This window comes from Phaseolus vulgaris, chromosome 2 (assembly GCF_051622355.1).
Source record: "Phaseolus vulgaris cultivar YP4 chromosome 2, ASM5162235v1, whole genome shotgun sequence".
Classification (NCBI taxonomy): domain Eukaryota; kingdom Viridiplantae; phylum Streptophyta; class Magnoliopsida; order Fabales; family Fabaceae; genus Phaseolus; species Phaseolus vulgaris.
Window position 1 is genome coordinate 39,946,396 of NC_143499.1, and position 17,865 is coordinate 39,964,260.

At 29.6% G+C, this 17,865-nt stretch overlaps 2 protein-coding genes across 4 annotated transcripts; one reads left to right on the forward strand and one right to left on the reverse strand.

The window, feature by feature from the left end:
- The first annotated feature begins 7,690 nt into the window (after positions 1-7,690).
- Positions 7,691-10,671, forward strand: LOC137811988 (3',5'-bisphosphate nucleotidase AHL). 2 transcript variants are annotated; one of them, XM_068613850.2, is made up of 3 exons: positions 7,691-8,185; positions 9,342-10,029; positions 10,162-10,671. In XM_068613850.2, exons 1-3 carry the CDS (start codon positions 7,816-7,818, stop codon positions 10,463-10,465), a joined length of 1,362 nt encoding a protein of 453 aa, XP_068469951.1. In that variant the 5' UTR covers positions 7,691-7,815; the 3' UTR covers positions 10,466-10,671. The 2 variants fall into 2 exon arrangements, with proteins under 2 accessions (XP_068469951.1, XP_090154924.1); XM_090298798.1 differs by lacking the exon at positions 7,691-8,185 and adding an exon at positions 8,842-9,045.
- A 1,240-nt stretch (positions 10,672-11,911) lies between these two features.
- On the reverse strand, positions 11,912-17,481 carry LOC137811991 (secretory carrier-associated membrane protein). Of its 2 annotated transcripts, XM_068613854.2 has the most exons (12): positions 17,153-17,481; positions 16,061-16,177; positions 15,889-15,951; positions 15,378-15,411; positions 15,046-15,168; positions 14,260-14,322; positions 14,071-14,164; positions 13,308-13,353; positions 13,157-13,224; positions 12,649-12,697; positions 12,363-12,428; positions 11,912-12,247 (listed from the first exon to the last, which is right to left on the reverse strand). In XM_068613854.2, exons 1-12 carry the CDS (start codon positions 17,207-17,209, stop codon positions 12,161-12,163), a joined length of 867 nt encoding a protein of 288 aa, XP_068469955.2. In that variant the 5' UTR covers positions 17,210-17,481; the 3' UTR covers positions 11,912-12,160. The 2 variants fall into 2 exon arrangements, 1 of the variants encoding a protein (XP_068469955.2); XR_016518733.1 differs by lacking the exon at positions 13,308-13,353 and having other exon boundaries at positions 17,153-17,440.
- Positions 17,482-17,865: the final 384 nt, after the last annotated feature.

Consider the following 17,865-nt stretch of genomic DNA (forward strand, 5'->3'; position numbering starts at 1 on the left):
GGACACACAAATCATGAACTGGTCCAATGCTCAAGTTTAATTACGGAGGGCATTAAAACCACGTTTTCTCGTCACTCAATTCTACACATGCCATCATTTCAATTGCAGCACAAGCCACACTACATTTGCATCATGAACTCATTAATGTTTTCACATCTTAAAAAACACGGATCATCAATCAAACAATATTAAAATTCCAATGTAAACTAAAACAAGTAAAATCCTACTAATCAAATACACTTTGAAATTGGTGAAAGAATTAAAAATATATTGAAAGATATACAAGAGCATATTTGAAACTTGTAACAAAACATACTTCTACTTATCCCAATCAAAAATACTTTTTCTTTTTGAAGTACCTCTCTTAAAACACTGATTAACATTTGCCAAAAAGCAAGATAGAAAAAGGTGTGAAAGAGCAAAGTGATGAGAAGGAAAAAGCAATGTGGGGGTGATGACAGTGATAGGAACTAACATATAATAATACATCACAAGTTCAGGATAAAGATCTTCGGAACACGTTTGGTAGTGCTAAAATCTAAGATAATGCATCATAACTTTTTTTTTCATAGTGAGTACAATAAATAAATTTAACATTTTAAATATTTTTAATTCAAAATCTAACACTATTATTGTTTTATACCTTTGTGCATATTATTCACGTGGAGAATCTCATTGTTAGTGCTTATTTCCACTGTCTTATTCTTATCCTAATTAATTACTATAATTAATGCTTTCTTTTTTTCTTCTGGAAGCCTTGTTAAAGACAACGACACAAAGGGTACAAGTTCAGTGTTTTCACAGTCTACTAATCAAATTATTTTTCTTTCAACCACCTTTTTTTTTTTATATAAAGACATGTAAGAAAATACAAATTATTTTGTAAAATTTCTCTTCATAATTTCTTTAAGGTTTATTTATAACTTTAATTTATCGAAATTTTATATCTTATTTTTCATATTTTTATCTCTTAAAAAACTTTATAGAAAAATTTCCTATAACAATTTTCTTAGACTAAGGAATTGCCCAAATAAATGCGAAAATTGACTTGATGAATGAATACATTGTCTTGCATGCCATTCTTCCATGTCCACGAAAACATTGCATGTAGACATGTTCTTTTTGGGGTAATATAGTTATATTATTATTATTGTACGGAGGATTCTTTTTCCAAATTTTTTTATATATATATTTTTCAAAGAAAATTGTATGCTTGCATGTTTATTATTTAAAATTTTAAAATAATATTAGTTTATCTTGAATAATATGTTTTTTATTATTTCTGAATTTCTAAATTGATTTGAAGTTATAAAATCAATTAAATGAATGAATATAGGAAGAAAATACTTCCTAGATTGATTTCAGACTCTTTCTTCCTACACTTCCATACCTTCTTATGCCACCCCCATACTAAATATGAAAATACCATTTTATCCTTTTTTTCACCCCCTTGAATTTGAAATAATAAGCCTATGGATTATGTAATCCGGATAAATATCCGGATTACATAATCCGAAAGTCAATTTCATATTTAGAAAAGACTTCCGGATTATGTAATCCGGAAGCTAATAACACATCTGAAAAAAAACTTATGGATTACATAATCCGGAAGCTAATCTTATATATAGAAAAGACTTCTGGATTATGTAATCCGGAAGCTAATCACAAAAGACTTCTGGATTACATAATCCGAAAGCTAATTCTAAATCTAGAAAAAGACTTCCGGATTATGTAATCCGGAATATTGAAAAGGGTATTTTTGGAATAAGAAAAATTTATGCGGGTGGTACAAGAAGGTATGGAGGTGCAGGAAGAAGCAGCCTTGATTTCAAGATATTCTTTGCATGGTGAGAAGGCCCAAATCGTAGTGGGCTTAATAATTCTATTCAACTTTTGGGTTTGCTAGTGATGAAATAAAAAATGATAGTTCCCTTATTCTTCAACAAAAAAAGATAACTACTTCTGGACTGTTTCTTCCTCCACCTCCATATTTTCTTCTGCCACGTCCATACACAACATGAAAATACATTTTTATTTTTTGTGTCACCCCCATAGAGTAGTTTCTGGATTATGTAATCCAGAAACTCATTTGAAAAAAGTCTTTCAGATTACATAATCCATAAGCTAAATAAGACTTCCGGATTATGTATTCCAAAAAATAATCATGTATATGAAAAAAGGCTTCCGGATTATTTAATCTGAAAGCTAATTACAAATTTAAAAAATGACTTCCAAATTCGTAATCCGAAATATTATGGAGGGACATTTTTAGAAATTTGAAAATTTATGGAGATGAGAGAAGAAGGTATGGAAGTGTAGGAAGAAACAATCCTACTTCTGTTTTCTTAGAATATTTTAAGTGGAATTATAAATTCATCACTGAATACAAAAGAAATATCTCTTTTTCCAATAGTTTTATGTGGTTGCAGAGTGTTGGATAAAAGAAAATAACCTTTTGTTTTAGACCAAAATTCAATTCCTTCTATTATGCATATGTTCAGTATTGAGATTAATTTGATCATACTCTCGTTTACGCTTAATTCTTAAAATCCATTTTATTAAAATTACCTTTACCAATTTGACAACAATACTTTCCATTGTGAGATCTGAGGATCAATATATAATATTAACGATTTAATGTTTCATTTAATTTTTATAATTGTACAAACTTGATTTTTAATTTATTGTATTAGAGGATGTTTTATATGTCCCAAAACTAAGCAATAATTTTATCTTTGTACAAAAGCTGACAAAAACATTGAATTATTTAGTATTTTTTTTCTCTTTTTATTATGTATTTTGGGATCTTGACACACTGATGAACAAAACAAAATAAAGATCATAAGTCAATAAACAACATAATAAATATGTGCAAGTTTCTAAATATGGCTTCAAATTTGATCTCTATTCAACCTCATTAAATCCTTCTTATCTCATTTGAGTATTAAAAAATCTTTTAAGTATTTTAAATATGATATTTGTAAATTGTAGAAGCATAATATTGTACATTATGTTCCATGATAAAAAGAGTAATTTTCCATTTAATTTAATTCACTATAATGTTTGATGATTGGAGAACAGTTTTGGAATATATTTATGATAAAAAAACAATTTTTTATTTTTTATTGAGGATTATACTTGTATCACATGGATATATACCGTGTGAAAAGTAAATCTAAAGTATTTTTTTTAATTTTTCAAAATTAATTTGGAAAAGGCATTAAAAAAATATATCAAATAATGATAATGAATATGCCAATCATGAATTACAGTTCTCCTTTTTCAAATATCATTTCTCAAAAAACTTAGTGGAGAAAAGTTACATTAATCTCTATGTGAACTATCATTATCTTTTTTATATCTTTATATATCTTTATATACATATACATATATATATATATATATATAACTTCTTTATTTAGAAAAAAAAAATCAAGTGAAAATTTAGTAATGGAAGGTAAGGCAGGAAGAAGGACAAATGTATGAAAAGACTACCCGGTGAAGAAATCACTAATTACGTGATGTATTATGGTCTCAATTTTTGTTATATAATATATAATTAAATATTATTAATTATTTTTGCAAATTAAAAATAAAATAAATATCATATAAAAAGTAATCATGATAAATAACTATTTAATAAATTGTTTTTTTGATAAATTTAAAATTTGTATTAAAAAATATTAAATAGAAATTAATTTTTAGAGACTAAATTAGATATTATTTTAAAAGAAAATGAGATTATTAGTATTTAAAATCATATTTTATTATTAATAATTTATAAATTAATTTTTAAAGTAATTTAAGTCTTATTCTGGAAATAGCCAAAATGAAATATTGATAAGAATGAAGGATGATAATATGATATGATCCTTACATATGCTTAACGTCATGAAAAATAAGAAGCTTTTCACATCAAAGTTACTATAAGCCACAAAGGAGCACTCTCCACTGCTTTTGGCTTAACTTTTCACCTTTCTTTTTGTGTTCACACTCATAATGTCATTATGCTTATGCATGGCACCATCACATGAGTTAACAGACTCTTATTCGTTCACGCAATAACCAATCAACAATGCTGTTAAATCACCACACACTCATTACTATTAGTAAAATCAACTATCATTGATGTTTGTTTGTTTTAGGATTCATTAAATAAAATAAAAGTTTAAATATCTTTTAAGTTTTTTAAAAAAAAATTCTACTAACAAAATTTAATATATTAAATACGTAAAATATTTTTGTTTTCATCTAATTATCTTGTTTCATTTTGTCATCAACAAAGTGAGATAGTTCTTACTTTTATTTTTTTTAATCTTTTTAACTCGTTGGTTAACTCATTTTTAAAGAAAAGAGTAAGTTAGAGGAGATTGAAAGAAATAAACGAATTCATATATGAGTTAGAGAACATAAAACAAGAACAATAATCACCTCAGCTCATTAAAAGTAAAGATCAAATAACACATACGGAAATAAAATATATTTTAAACACTTAACAAAATAAAATTTTCAAACACTCAGTTGAAAAGATATCTAAATTTATAAGATACTTAAAACTTAATTAAGTATAGAATAACTCTCTTTTATTTATTTTTTCTATATTTTGTTAAGTAGAATAAATATGTAATCATCAACCTTAATACATGCGGCACAAAGTGTGAAATGATAAACATGAACTTAGTGCCTCCTGCGGCAAATGTAAAGAAAAGTGGTGAAGAAGATGAAATGGTTATGGCAATAAAGCACATAAGTAAACATAAATATTGGTTTTGATAGTGAAGCCTTTATGAAGTTTCTATCTATTTATTGTCAGTTTGTGATGGGCCACAAATATTGACCCAATGGGCTCACTGATTAGTCATATTTCTGGTTGTGGCTAAAGATAAATAAGATGAAGTTATGATTGAAGTTATGAATTATAAAAGTAGATTGGGAATATATGTTTATTTTATACTATCACCTCATTATCACTCAAATCTTACACAAGCCAATGGTATATACATAGTAGAGTAATTATTAGGACTTTAAACTAGTTCAAGAAGGTGAAGACATATCAAATAGTTTATTTTATTATTTAATATGAACTGTTCTTACAATGTTTTCTTATCAGGTCTTCCCTCTTTAAGTTTTCATCTTTCTTAGTTACATGGTTATTTAGTTTTTTTTGTCTTTGGTTCTTTTGCTCTTCAATTATTATTAGTGGTGAGTTATTAATAAAACAATTTTACGTTTAAATTAGTCCGATTGGTATGTATTAGAGCTGATTGATTATTATATTTGTTTTTTTTTTATATTTTGTTATTTATATCTTTTACTTAAATTTTTATTAGTAAATATTTATATATTGGTTGAAAAGAATTTTAATTACATTTTAATCTTATTTTATAGATAATTTGATGCATTACTGATTAATATTGTTTTTGGATCTTTACAAATTTTGTAAGATATATCGAGATTACGACGATCCGACTAATCGATAAATAGTATACTAAATAATTTATTAAAAAAAATGAAAATAAAGAAATAGCCTTGTACAATGTTATGAAAAGGAAGAACAAAAATACACGAGTGAAGTATTGAAGAAATTTTGATAGAATAAATTTTCTTATGAAAACAATTGCACATAATCAAAACAAATGACACATTGACACCTCATTTCTTCTATAGTTTTTGTCAAATCAACAACATGCTCTTTCACATTCTTTTTATCTTATTAGTTTTGAGATTATCCTTGATGCATTACAGAGTCATCTTTCATTCTGCATTAAAAACAAACACACCATTCATAACTTCTCTTAAAGCTTCAATTTCATGCATTTAAGACTTCATTAAAAAACATTTCTTAAATGAGGACTTTAATTGAAAAAATTAAATTAAATTTAAGTGACCATATTTTGAAAAAAATAAAATGGTTAATTAAGTAATGATTTCTTAATCCAATAATTGAAAAAATTGCAGTGCGAAAAAACATGATTATTGAGATGCACCCCAAGGTGACCCTCTTCTTACGTCACACATATTTCATAATTATTGGCCACAATTGATGAATTTTGGAGTATCTTTATATCTTTCACAATTTTAAGAAAATATTTTTTTAAAAAATGTTTTCTTAAAAATCATGCTAAAAATAAAAATAAACTTTAATGAAAAAAAATAAGTTTTTACTATTGACTAAATTAGATATATTTTACTGATTAAAATAATTATTAATATTTAAAATAATTTTTATTATTAATAAAATTTATAAATTAGGTATTTAATTAACTATTCATTATTTTTTATAAATATAATAATAATTTTTTTCTTTAAAATTAATTTTTATTTAATAATTATTTTTAGTGTTACAAGCTCACTTAAACAAAATATTACTTAATAAATTAAAAACTTATAAAATAAACTACTTTAAAATATTTATGAAACATTTTATATTATTAAAATAACTTAAAAATCTAATTAAATGTATTGATAACTAAATTATTAGTTTTTTCAAACAAATTCGGTATACTTTTGTAGCTCGAGTGTCATCATTAATGGAAACTGACTTATGATGTCCAAACTCTAACTTCTAGTACCTTCTAATACACTAGTCTTCTTTATCTTTTATTTGCATTAGAATTCTCATATTTCAAAATTTCTTACTTAATATTTTAAAGTTTTCATTAATCAAACCTTTTTAATATTATTACGTTTTCTATAAATTATTGTTTTTCAAATTAACTTTTATTAATTAAAATAAATTTTATTAATTCAAGTATTATTGCTTTTGTCTCCAATTTATGGAAAATCTATAAGTAAAACTTATAAAAATGTGTAAATTCTACTTTTGTATTTTTAATTATGAAAATGAAGTTTTAATAATAATGAAGGTTAGATTTAATCTTTTGAACAACGAATTTTACACTGAAATTAGTTATTATATGTAGATTTTTTTAGTTATATAACATACAAGGATAAAAAGTAGTTTAAATAAAAAAAATTACAAATTATATTTATTTTGATTAACTTAAATTCTTAGAGATTAGATTTGCATGATCATTGATTTTTCATAAAATTAGTAAAGATAATTTAGCTAATAATAGGATTTGTTGTAATTATATGATAATCTAATATGAAATAACTGATCAAAACACTTTTAAATGGGATCTATGAGGATAGATAACAAAACTCTTCTTAATTCAAAAGTATAAACCTTAAATTTTAAATTTAATTTACAAAATCTCAATTATTTTAACAATTACAAGATACTAATATCTGAAAGTTTGATACATGATTAAAAAATATTAAAAAAAACTTTAAATTTAATTCAATATTATAAAATTAATTTATAAATAAGATTTATATCCATTTATATATGTTATATAATTTTATTTTATTTTTAGTCTAGATGAATCTCCATAAAAAAGAAATATATTCTCACCTTAAAGTTGTGAGATTAAATTCCTTATCACTTACAAGGAATAACAAAGATAAGTCTTCTTCAGAAATGATAGGTTTATGACTCTACCTTTTGTCCATTATCCTTCTTCTTTTTGTTGTTTTTTTTGTCCTTTCTCCTTGTTTAATAGCACCACATCTATCAGTGCAAAACATCCCATCTCAGTGTAATTTACTTTCCTTTTATATATAAAAAAGAAGTGAATCTTGGTTTTGCTTGTTAAATTGTCCTATAAATACTCTTATAGATCAATGTTATTCTCATAATTAATTTAGCAAAGCTTTCCCATTTTGAAGTTTCTTCCTTCAAACGTCACAAAGCCAATATACTAGTAACCAGCACATATCCAAATAAAGAAAGGGTGAAATTTTGCACTTGACATGCCTTTATATTCTTCCACTTTGTGTGGAAACATGGCACATATCTTAGGACTAGGGAAGAGAAGTGAAAACTACACATGTAGCCATATACAAACAACACATTCCAGCTTCATGTCTCAACAACATAAATCCCCCAACACTCTCCCAACCCACATTGCTTCTGTGTCAAAATCTGACCAAAATTTTTCTTCTCCTGTGATGGAGGACAGAAAAATATTTGGTCTTGTCTCAGAACCAGAGGAATATTGCAGAGAGTTAGATGTTGCTGTTAGAGCAGTTCAGATGTCATGCTTCCTCTGTCAGAAACTGCAAAACACTTGGATTTTGAATTCTCAGATCAACCATCACAATTCCCCGCTCACAGTTGCAGGTGAATGTTCCTGTTTGATATGTGTATTTGTTGAACATTTTTGTTTTCATTTACACGCAAATTCTATACCAAGTTCTTTATGTTCTAACCATCATAGTTAAATAATCTCTGAAGAATAAGTTAGGGAAATAAATGTACGACTTTTTTATACTGAATACTTTTCAACTTTAAAAAAACTTGTAATTTTTATAATATATCTGTAACTGTTTTCATTCATGTAAATTTTAATTTAAAAATTTGATTGTAAAATGTGAAGGGTTGCTAAAGAGGTTAGTTTTCACGTGCTCAAAAGTTATGAGGATGATTAATGTAATGAAAAACTCTTTTATGTACTACTTGATTGTAAAATATAGAACGTTTGTATAGGCTTTGTCAGTTTAAACATGCAATATAGGATAAACAAATATTAAGAGAATATTTATTATATTAAATAATTTGATCTTAGTTTCTTAATAATTGAAAAGATATAGTAATATCAAACCTTATTTCTTGTACTATGGTAGAAATAGCAGGGCTAACATGTAAGCACTGTTATGGCCTTGCTCAGTTCCATAAGCAAACTGATTTGACTGAATTCAATTGTTACCTTAAGATCTACTAACTGTAAATATCATTCTCCAGATTAATAAATATGAGATTTTCTTTTGTCGTTCACTGCTCTCTTGCCCTCCACTTGAAGAAGTGAAGATATATATATATATATATATATATATATATATATATATATTAAAGCTAAGTGGCTTCATGAATTTCTGAGGTAGCCTTTCAGCTGTAGAAGGGAGGGAGAGTTATCCAAAATAATCAAACAATTGAAGTAAATTGTCAATTTATGGCTATACTTTTCCCATCTCCAATTCTAGGTGCTGCTATGAACATTATGTTGAAATTGGTTTCAGTTCAAACTGTAAAAGATATTTCTTATGTATAATCTTCATAACAAATTTAAATCATATACTTTATCTCTTTGCCCTGTGTAAATATTTATATATGCTTAATCTTAGGTTCCCTTTTCACTATATTTCCTTACAACTTTGGTCACGTAATGGTTAATGCTTGATAGTCTCCAGAATTGGTGAATAAAACATTTTTTTAAAGCGCGATTGGTCAATCTACTCCTGGCAACTGTTGATTCGACTGTTCATTATACATGTTACAGGTTGGAGTGTCAACACAATTGTCAGCTGGATATTGTCCAAGTGTTTAGGGAGTGAAAATGTCTCAATCGTAACTGAAAAGGATGTTCAGACACTATCCAATACTAATACATCAGAACTGTTGGAAGCTGTGGTTAAAACTGTGAATGAATGTCTAGCTGAAGCACCTCGATTTGGGGTTGAGGAGCCAGAATCAGCTCTGGGAACTTCAGAGGTTCTTGAAATCATTAGTCGCAGCAACTCAGTTGGAAGTCCTTCAGGAAGATTTTGGGCACTCAGCCCTCTTGATGGTAAAATGGGGTCTGCGTGTGGTGATCAATATGCTGTAGGTTTATCACTGATAGAGGATGGCGAAGTGGTGCTTGGAGTTCTTGGCTGTCCTAACTACCCTATGAGAAAGGAGTGGTTTAGCTATCATCTCAGCTATCAAAGGATGATATCTATGTTGACTCCTCCAGCCTCTGAAACTTGGAATAAAGGTTGCATAATTTATGCTAAGAGAGGTAGTAGGAAAGCTTGGATCCAACCACTGCTCCATGTCAATAAAAAGTATGTGTGGCCAAACCAGGCAAAACAAGTTTCTGTCTCTTCCGTTGACAACCTAGGGTTGGCCACTTTCTGTCAACCAATTGAGAAGGCTAATTCAAGCCACACTTTTACTGAGGGACTGGCTCAGAGTGTTGGTCTCAGGTGCATTTTTCTTTCAGTATCAGTCACCTCTCTGTGTTTAAACTTTTTAATTTCTATGGCTGTAGTTTCTCTAGACATTCAAACATAGGATTATAGTTTATAAGGTAACTAATATTCATCATTTATATGCAGTAATGAGCCACTAAGAGTATACAACATGATGAGATATGCGGCAATAGCTTGTGGGCATGCTGAGGTTTTCATGAAGTTTGCAAGGGCTGGTTACAAGGAAAAAATATGGGATCATGCTGCTGGTGCTATCATCATACAAGAGGCTGGAGGCATGGTAACAGATGCTAGGGGGCATCCCCTGGACTTCTCAAAAGGTTTAAACTTAGAAAGCCTTGATCGTGGTATAGTTGCTTGTGCTGGAACTAAATTACATGAAAAGATCATCGATGCAGTTGATGCTAGCTGGGTCTCTTCTTGTCTTTGAGACTGTTTCTAATAACCTACATGCATATAGGATATATACTGTGATTATGCGAATAATGTATAATCTTTTCCTTTCTGTTTTACACAGTATCATAGAAATCCCCCTGCTTATGAACATGTTATTGTTTATGTATTGGTGCCAACTTGCTGGGCTGAAATAACTCGTTTGAAATGTTATGTATAAAAGTTTATGGTTGTTTTTTTGTACTCTGAATGAAATTTACCAAGACATGCATGACTCTTCTTGAGGAGGGCTTCATAGACCTATAAGTTAAGAAAAAATCATTTATATTGAACCCAAAATCTGCATCTTCCACCATCATCATCACTGGGGTGGCTAACCAACGTTGTCAAGAGGATCAACAAAGAACTGTCACTGCTGAAGACTTTCCTTTTTCTCATTCCCCATGGTGAACACCATGAAGGTGGTAATTAAGTCCAAATCGTGCAGGTCCCTTCCTACATTACCAACAATTGCATATGATGATTTTGGTAGTTTACCAATGCGTCCAAGCACATTTAAATTTCCAAATCCAATTTAATATTGCATAAAGAAAAAGATTATTATTTAAGGCTTTGAATTAAAAATAATTTCTCATAGAAGTATCAGGTAACAAAGTTTTTAAACTATAGGAATAATCGTACTTCTGAAGTATTGATCATCTAGTTAAGCTTTGTGAAAAGTAGAGAAACAAGAAATGTTGTCAATAAATTAAAAAAAAGTTGAGATTTTATCTTGAAAATTAGAAAGAAACCCTTATTAATGTGAGAGTTCAAATATCTGAAAGTCCTGAGAATTATTTGGCCTCTTACTAATTACTTTCTAAAATTATGATATAGTTTCAATCAATCAAATCTCTCCAAAGCCTCAACATTATCAGGATTGAGAACCCTGATTGGTAGGCTTCATCTTTCTTGGAGACACAGCTCCAAATAAATGCATTAGTAGCAGTGCCTTGCTTTCATTGAAACTGAGGCATCATGTTAGATAAAAATATTTCAATTCAGCATTCCCTTTCATGTCAAGAGGAGTGTTGGCAGCAACACATTCCATTCAAAAATATCCACAGAACATTATTCTATAAAACCATTAAAAGTACACCTTTTATTATTAATTAAAATTTGATTAAAAAAATGACAATTAATTTTACTATTTATTGAACCCTATTCATGATTTAGTTATGTTCAACAAATTTTAATTAACGTGTGTTGGAAAGAGTGTGTTGCTTGCACTCCTTATGCAAGTTTTACTAATAACCAGAACTCAATTGATTTAGATTGATGAACATGATGTTTTAGAAAGTGGTTGAAGACAATTGAAAAAAAAGTGATCATTTCTTAACCCCAAAAGTAAGATGATCATTTAAGTCTGAGAATGGCAATTCTCAAGTCATGAACCAACTTTTGGAATAAGAAGTGAAACTTTAAAGCTATATAGAGGATAAACTTCAATAAATTATAGCATATTTTTCTACCAGCCACTAGTATGTCCATGCTCTCAGCATATACACTAACAAACCACATTAATAGGTAGCATGTTAAACAACATAAAAATAAATAAATAAAATTACAGGTGTAAGCAAAAATTATGCTCAGTGGAATATAGTTTTGTTCACAATTGCTGAGGTGGCTTATAATATACAACACTGATCCATGCGTAAGGTATCCATACTGGCTTCTCCACAAGACTGATGAATCATATGGCAGCCCTCAATGCTCCCCTAGCAGCCTCCCGTTTCATCTCAGCAGCCTTACCACTACCACGGAAGTACATGTATACTTGCTGTATGGTAATCAATGAAATAGTGAGTAGGTAAGTGGTACAGTAATCATGGCATTCAAAAGTCTTGGGTGAATGTGCTTAAAATGATTGGAAACTTCAGGAAGTGTAATCAGACCTGAATAACCCAAATGCTGATCAACGTTTCAATGCAGAATAATCCAAACCCGATGAAGTAGAAAATCTACAAGGCAAATGGAAGAAAACATTATAAAAAAATATTCATTCAGAAGCATAATGTTGCCTAGGTTGTATTCTATAGTATTTGCAAAAAGATGGTGCATTATGGGCCACTGCAAAAATCTTAAATTAACATAGGGACGGTGCATTATGTATAAATACAACTTTGACAATTAAATAGTATGTTTTGGGAATAAGAAGTATTTCATCACAAACACTCTTACCCCAATCAAAGCATGGTTGTCTAGCACATCTATGGCAGAGAGAATACCCCTGTATCAGTGAGTAGATAGTGTCAGCCACTAGATTAAAAAATGGAAATAACTTCAGCTTATTGAGAAATGAAACACACTCAATTAAATCCTAAATTATACCACATACTTACCAAAGCCCCAAATTCATCACAAATTACAAGATCCCTCCCATTCTCAAGTCTAATTTATAGGCAATATGCCTTAATTTTCTTCTCAATATCAGCCAACCAACTAACATGTATCTAAATATTTCAAATCAGGTTATTCAAGTGGAGGGTGATGATATTGATGCACATGTTCTGAAGTCCTTTTTCAATAGATCCGTTATTTACTTCTATTTTTGACAAGTGAAAGAAAACAAGAAACTCATCTTCTCAGCAAGGAAAATGAATTTGAATACTTAGTCTCCTTGTAACATGAATAAAGACATGAGCAATACTGGTATGTAAAATAGAGAACATATATGAAGCTGACATACGTCAGGGATTTGCCTTTGAAAACTATAGGAGGAGCAACTGCAGCTAAGATGCAGAATCCTATGTGAAGCTGTAAGCAGAACAAAGAATGAAGATGATTAGATTTCTTCCACTTCTTGAAGCATAGACTATGCAGAAGTATAATCCATTTACCAGATAAAGCATGAAAAACCATCCAAATTTCAAAGCACTTTCAGTCCTGCAAAATCGAGAAGCATATTCAAGACCAACAGTATGGCCAAATAAAAAGATGAAAATATGCATGCATAGTATATTTTCCTTTCACATGAATGCTTCAAAGCGTAAGGTAAAATTCAGTAGGGGCAGAGCATCTCATCAAAATTTGCCAACATCAACAATACTCTGACACTTAGATGAATAACCTATTAATTGATATGAAAAGAAGGGAAAAAAAATGTTCAACTAAATTAAATTTATTGATGAAAAGTCAACTTAATTGCAGTTTCTAGGTCACTTTAATTAGAACCTATTAGAGTTATTCTTAGGATGTGTTTGGATTGGAGAGTGGAAAAGGGAAAAAAATTGGAAAGTGATGTTGGTTGGACTAACGGAAAGAGAATGGAAAACAAAAAAAAAGTATACAAAATGTTTGTTAGTGATTTGATTGATGTAATAGATTAAAATATTTGTTTTAATTGAAAACTTTGTAAAATAACTATTTTACCCTATTTTAATTTTATTTTCATTAATAATATTATTACTTTATGATTTTATTTATATTATTATTACTATTTTTAAGTATTATTATTTTTTATTATTTTTACCCCAAGGTTGAACCATAAATCCAGACATGACTCTGCTCTCCAAAACAAGTTCAAGTGAGTGCACAAGTTATAAATAAATAATTTAGTAGCATAATACATTAGTGCATGGAATGGGAGCATTAAAAATTTACCTAAAAGCACGATATAATGGGCGATACCACAGAACATATGCCCCAGGAACCCCTGCTATGAAGTAGATAATGGCAAGAAACCATATTTTTACACCTACAATACAACAAACAAGGCCAGGTTCCACGGATTTACTTAGATATGTCAGATTTGTAAAAACCTAAGTAAATATTCAATGTACCTAAACTCACCTTCACCCTTAATCCAAGCTGCAGTAACAGCTATGACATTCCAAAAAAGGCACAACACTAATCCTGCACAACAAAACTATTTTTCAATGACAGTTCAACCAAGCATTGGTTATGGGTATTAAACTACGTTATTTACAGATCAATCACAACAACATAAACATTTATTATGACCATAATTAATTCAAAACAAATGATTGTGCTAACAACAAATAAATAGAGAATGCCTCTATCAGGTCTTTATAGATTAGTTCCAAGAATCCAGGTTAATGCTTTCATATTAATCAAAACTCCTTTCTTTTACGCCTTATTAGTTATGAAAGCGGATCGCTTTGTTTTTAATGAAAAGGAAAGAGAAGGCGGCTGTAGAGATAGAGTCTTTACGGGCCGGTAGGGCAAGTGAGACAAAGCTAGTTATTCAGAGTATCTTTCTTTTGTGTTTCATTTTAAAAATTCTGGGAGTAGAAAAACACAAAAATGTCCTCAATTGCTACTTTCTAGTACAAGGTGTAAAAAATGTCATTGATGCCAATTAAAGTATAATGGATTAATTATTTACTTTACCACTCAAGTATCATCATTTCATAAATTTTACCAACAGAGTTTTTTCACTCATTTTACTATCATATTCTTCAATTTTTTTGTATTTTATCAATAGGTTAAATATATAATGGCATGCTAACAAATCACAGAAAAGGTTTTTAAAAAAATAAAATTGAAAAATAAAAAAACGAAATGATAATACCCACTACACTCCCAGAAAATAAATAAACAAAGAGGATAATGTACCTAATAGTGTAGTAAATGCAACATATTGCAATTTGTGTAGATGAATAGGAATTTCATTGGCAATGTCGTGATGGATTATTGGAAAAAACGGTGGCCAATTCTTCTCCTCGAGAACAATTCCAGCTGAAAAACAAAATGTAAATAGGCAGAACTTAAATTAGTGCATCGGAGACATCTATAGAATTCTGCAGTATTACCATTCCTCCACTATTCAATTGTATGGCAGCACAAACAGAAATCACAACCCCGCCCCCAGGCCGAAGACCAAAAAAACTTGCAAACAAATATTTTTAAAGCAAACTTCAAACACAGAATCAGGAAATGTAAATCACCTCGTGCAGCAGCTTCTTCTTTCCGCCTCACATCCTGAATTTGATAAAAAAAGAAAGAAATAAATACATGTGAATTTCCAAGCATTTGCAGTTGACAGAAAAGTTAGTAGACAAACCTTCATGTATAAATTTAATTGAACAAATATCAGTGTGAAAATTATAAATACTGAATAGAGGATAGCATGATTTGGTAAGGAGGCCTTATTTAAAAAGATCCATATTTTGACAGACCAACCTATTATCAATCATAACAATTTCAGATGCTTTCATCATATTAATATCCAACTTCAGGTAATATAATCAATCAGATTCAGTTCAAATTCTTGATTTGTGGAGGCATAAATATATAAGAAATTATTCACTTACTCTAGGAGTAAGTGTTGGACACCCTAAACTCAATAAATTATATGGTACGAACTCAACAAAGCAAACCATTAAATCATACGATATTGTTATTATCTTGGTAATCATGCATATCAAATTTTAGATTAATTGAAATCCCATTCTATACCTGTTCCCTTCGTCTCAATTCAGCTTCCTTAGATTGAAGTTCCTTCTCCTTCTTCTTCAAATCCTAAGGTTTAAAGAGATCCTAATTAGCAAAAGCATGACTAATACTTGCAACACCACATTAGAAATGAGAAAAGAATTGAGGATTTCATCAACCTCAACTTTATACATACCGTTGATGAATCAAGAGGTATATCAACTGTCGCACCAAAGCCGTAATTATAATCAACAGGCTCTGGCTTAAGAGGTGAAAGCCTTGAGTTTGTTGCTGCAGGAACACTTCCAGGATTCTAACAGTTTAAAAACATTACAACACTTTAAGTAAGTCAGAAGATTTATAGCCTTTTATCACTAAATGATACATAATTTACTTCATAATGAATAAATAAATTAAATCCGGCCATGAACCTAGACTCTAGAGTTAAGATAGAAAAGGATGTTGCCAAGACAAGGTAGTAAAAATTTGATTTCCCTCCCATTATATGGATAAGATAATGTATTATCACAACACGATGAATGTGGGAGGAGAGGCCAGCAGGGTCATGCTCCCTCCCACCAGCCCCCAGCACACCTCTTCCTTTTCCTCCATAATTATGCTATCAAATGTTTCACTAGTAATCACAACATCTAAATTTTCCTCTCATATCAGTCCCTTCCACGTTAAGAAAAAATGTCAATATCATAATCATGCACCTTCACACAACATAGTTTTTTTATATCAAAATCATTATTGCACTTAGTTATTTTGTGATCTGTAGAGAGAGTAGAGACCTTTGGTAATATCTAGTGGGTTTATAATACTTCTCAAGTCTTCACAAACCTCTAATTAGACACACCGACTTTAAGAAACACAGTATCGGTATCTGCATCTGCAAGTAAATCTCAAGAACATGTAAAAAATTCGTCCATCCATGTTCAGCTTAGTTATAAAGGTACTTCTCAAGGCCAAAACATAATGAAAAAAAACACAAAACCCAAAATGAAGAAGCAGAGAAAAAAAACTACGACAACCACAAAACAGAAACACACACAGACACTAACAAACAACCCCCAAAACCGGTTTCCTAAACCACATCAATTATAGTATTAAACAAGTCAACCGAAAACCGACAACAGAAACAACAATTCGCAATCAAGAATTTTGACCAAAATAGGACGCTGAAACATCCTCCGAACAGGATCAAATCAATTTCCACACAAAACTGCAAACCCAGTACACAAAATCTCAACTTTGAGCGAAAAAAACCGGCAGTGAAAGGACTTACAGAGAAGGGGTTAACTTCTTCCTCGTCGAAGGGGTTACTATCATAACGACCAGCCATGAGAATTGGAATGCAGGGATCTGGTCTCTGCAGAGACCAAGGTCAAATGGGTAATTAAAAAGAAAGGATTTGTGGAGCGGTGAGATTTGAAAGTGTAGAACTTGTTACAGAATGGGAAGGTAAAGTAAGAAGGGTTGCAAAAGAAGGGGAAAATTCCAGCTACAGACACAAAGGAAATGTCTTTGGTCAGCCTAATGCAGAAGACTCTGTTTTCAACTTAGCTTTCTCATTGTATATATAATTGGAAAATTTGAAATTTGAATGAAAAAAACAGAGAAGATGAAAAGTTTAAACTTGCTAATATTGGAATTTTTTTTCCATTAATGTGCAATTAATAATATTATGAAAGTTCTTTTATTCACTTAATTAGATACTTATAATAATTTTGTTGTTCTTTAAGTATCTATTTTAAAATTTACATATGGATTAATTTTTTTTTTAGTTCTAATAGCATTCTAATCCATGGTTAAAAGAAAAAAGGTAATCAATCTATTTTGTCCAAATATGCTATGTTGGAAACAAGACAAAAATTTCAAATTGTGTATTTGGCTTTTCCTGTTAGAAACAATCCAAAATTTCAAAATTAGGGTTCCCTCACATCCTCCATAACTCTAATTCAAAATCATCTCAATTTCTAGTGGCTATTTGCAGAGGGA

What these genes read in the sequence shown, in the direction of transcription:
- LOC137811991 (XM_068613854.2), bottom strand. Translation starts at nt 17,209, where the DNA reads ATGGCTGGTCGTTATGATAGTAACCCCTTCGACGAGGAAGAAGTTAAC. An exon ending in AATTGAGACGAAGGGAACAG is followed by an intron (nt 15,412 to 15,888) that starts GTATAGAATGGG and finishes TATCAAATTCAG; the next exon opens with GATGTGAGGCGGAAAGAAGA. An exon ending in CCATTATATCGTGCTTTTAG is followed by an intron (nt 13,354 to 14,070) that starts GTAAATTTTTAA and finishes TCGATTTTGCAG; the next exon opens with GACTGAAAGTGCTTTGAAAT.
- LOC137811988 (XM_068613850.2), top strand. Translation starts at nt 7,816, where the DNA reads ATGCCTTTATATTCTTCCACTTTGTGTGGAAACATGGCACATATCTTA. An exon ending in TTCCCCGCTCACAGTTGCAG is followed by an intron (nt 8,186 to 9,341) that starts GTGAATGTTCCT and finishes TACATGTTACAG; the next exon opens with GTTGGAGTGTCAACACAATT. An exon ending in GCTCAGAGTGTTGGTCTCAG is followed by an intron (nt 10,030 to 10,161) that starts GTGCATTTTTCT and finishes ATTTATATGCAG; the next exon opens with TAATGAGCCACTAAGAGTAT.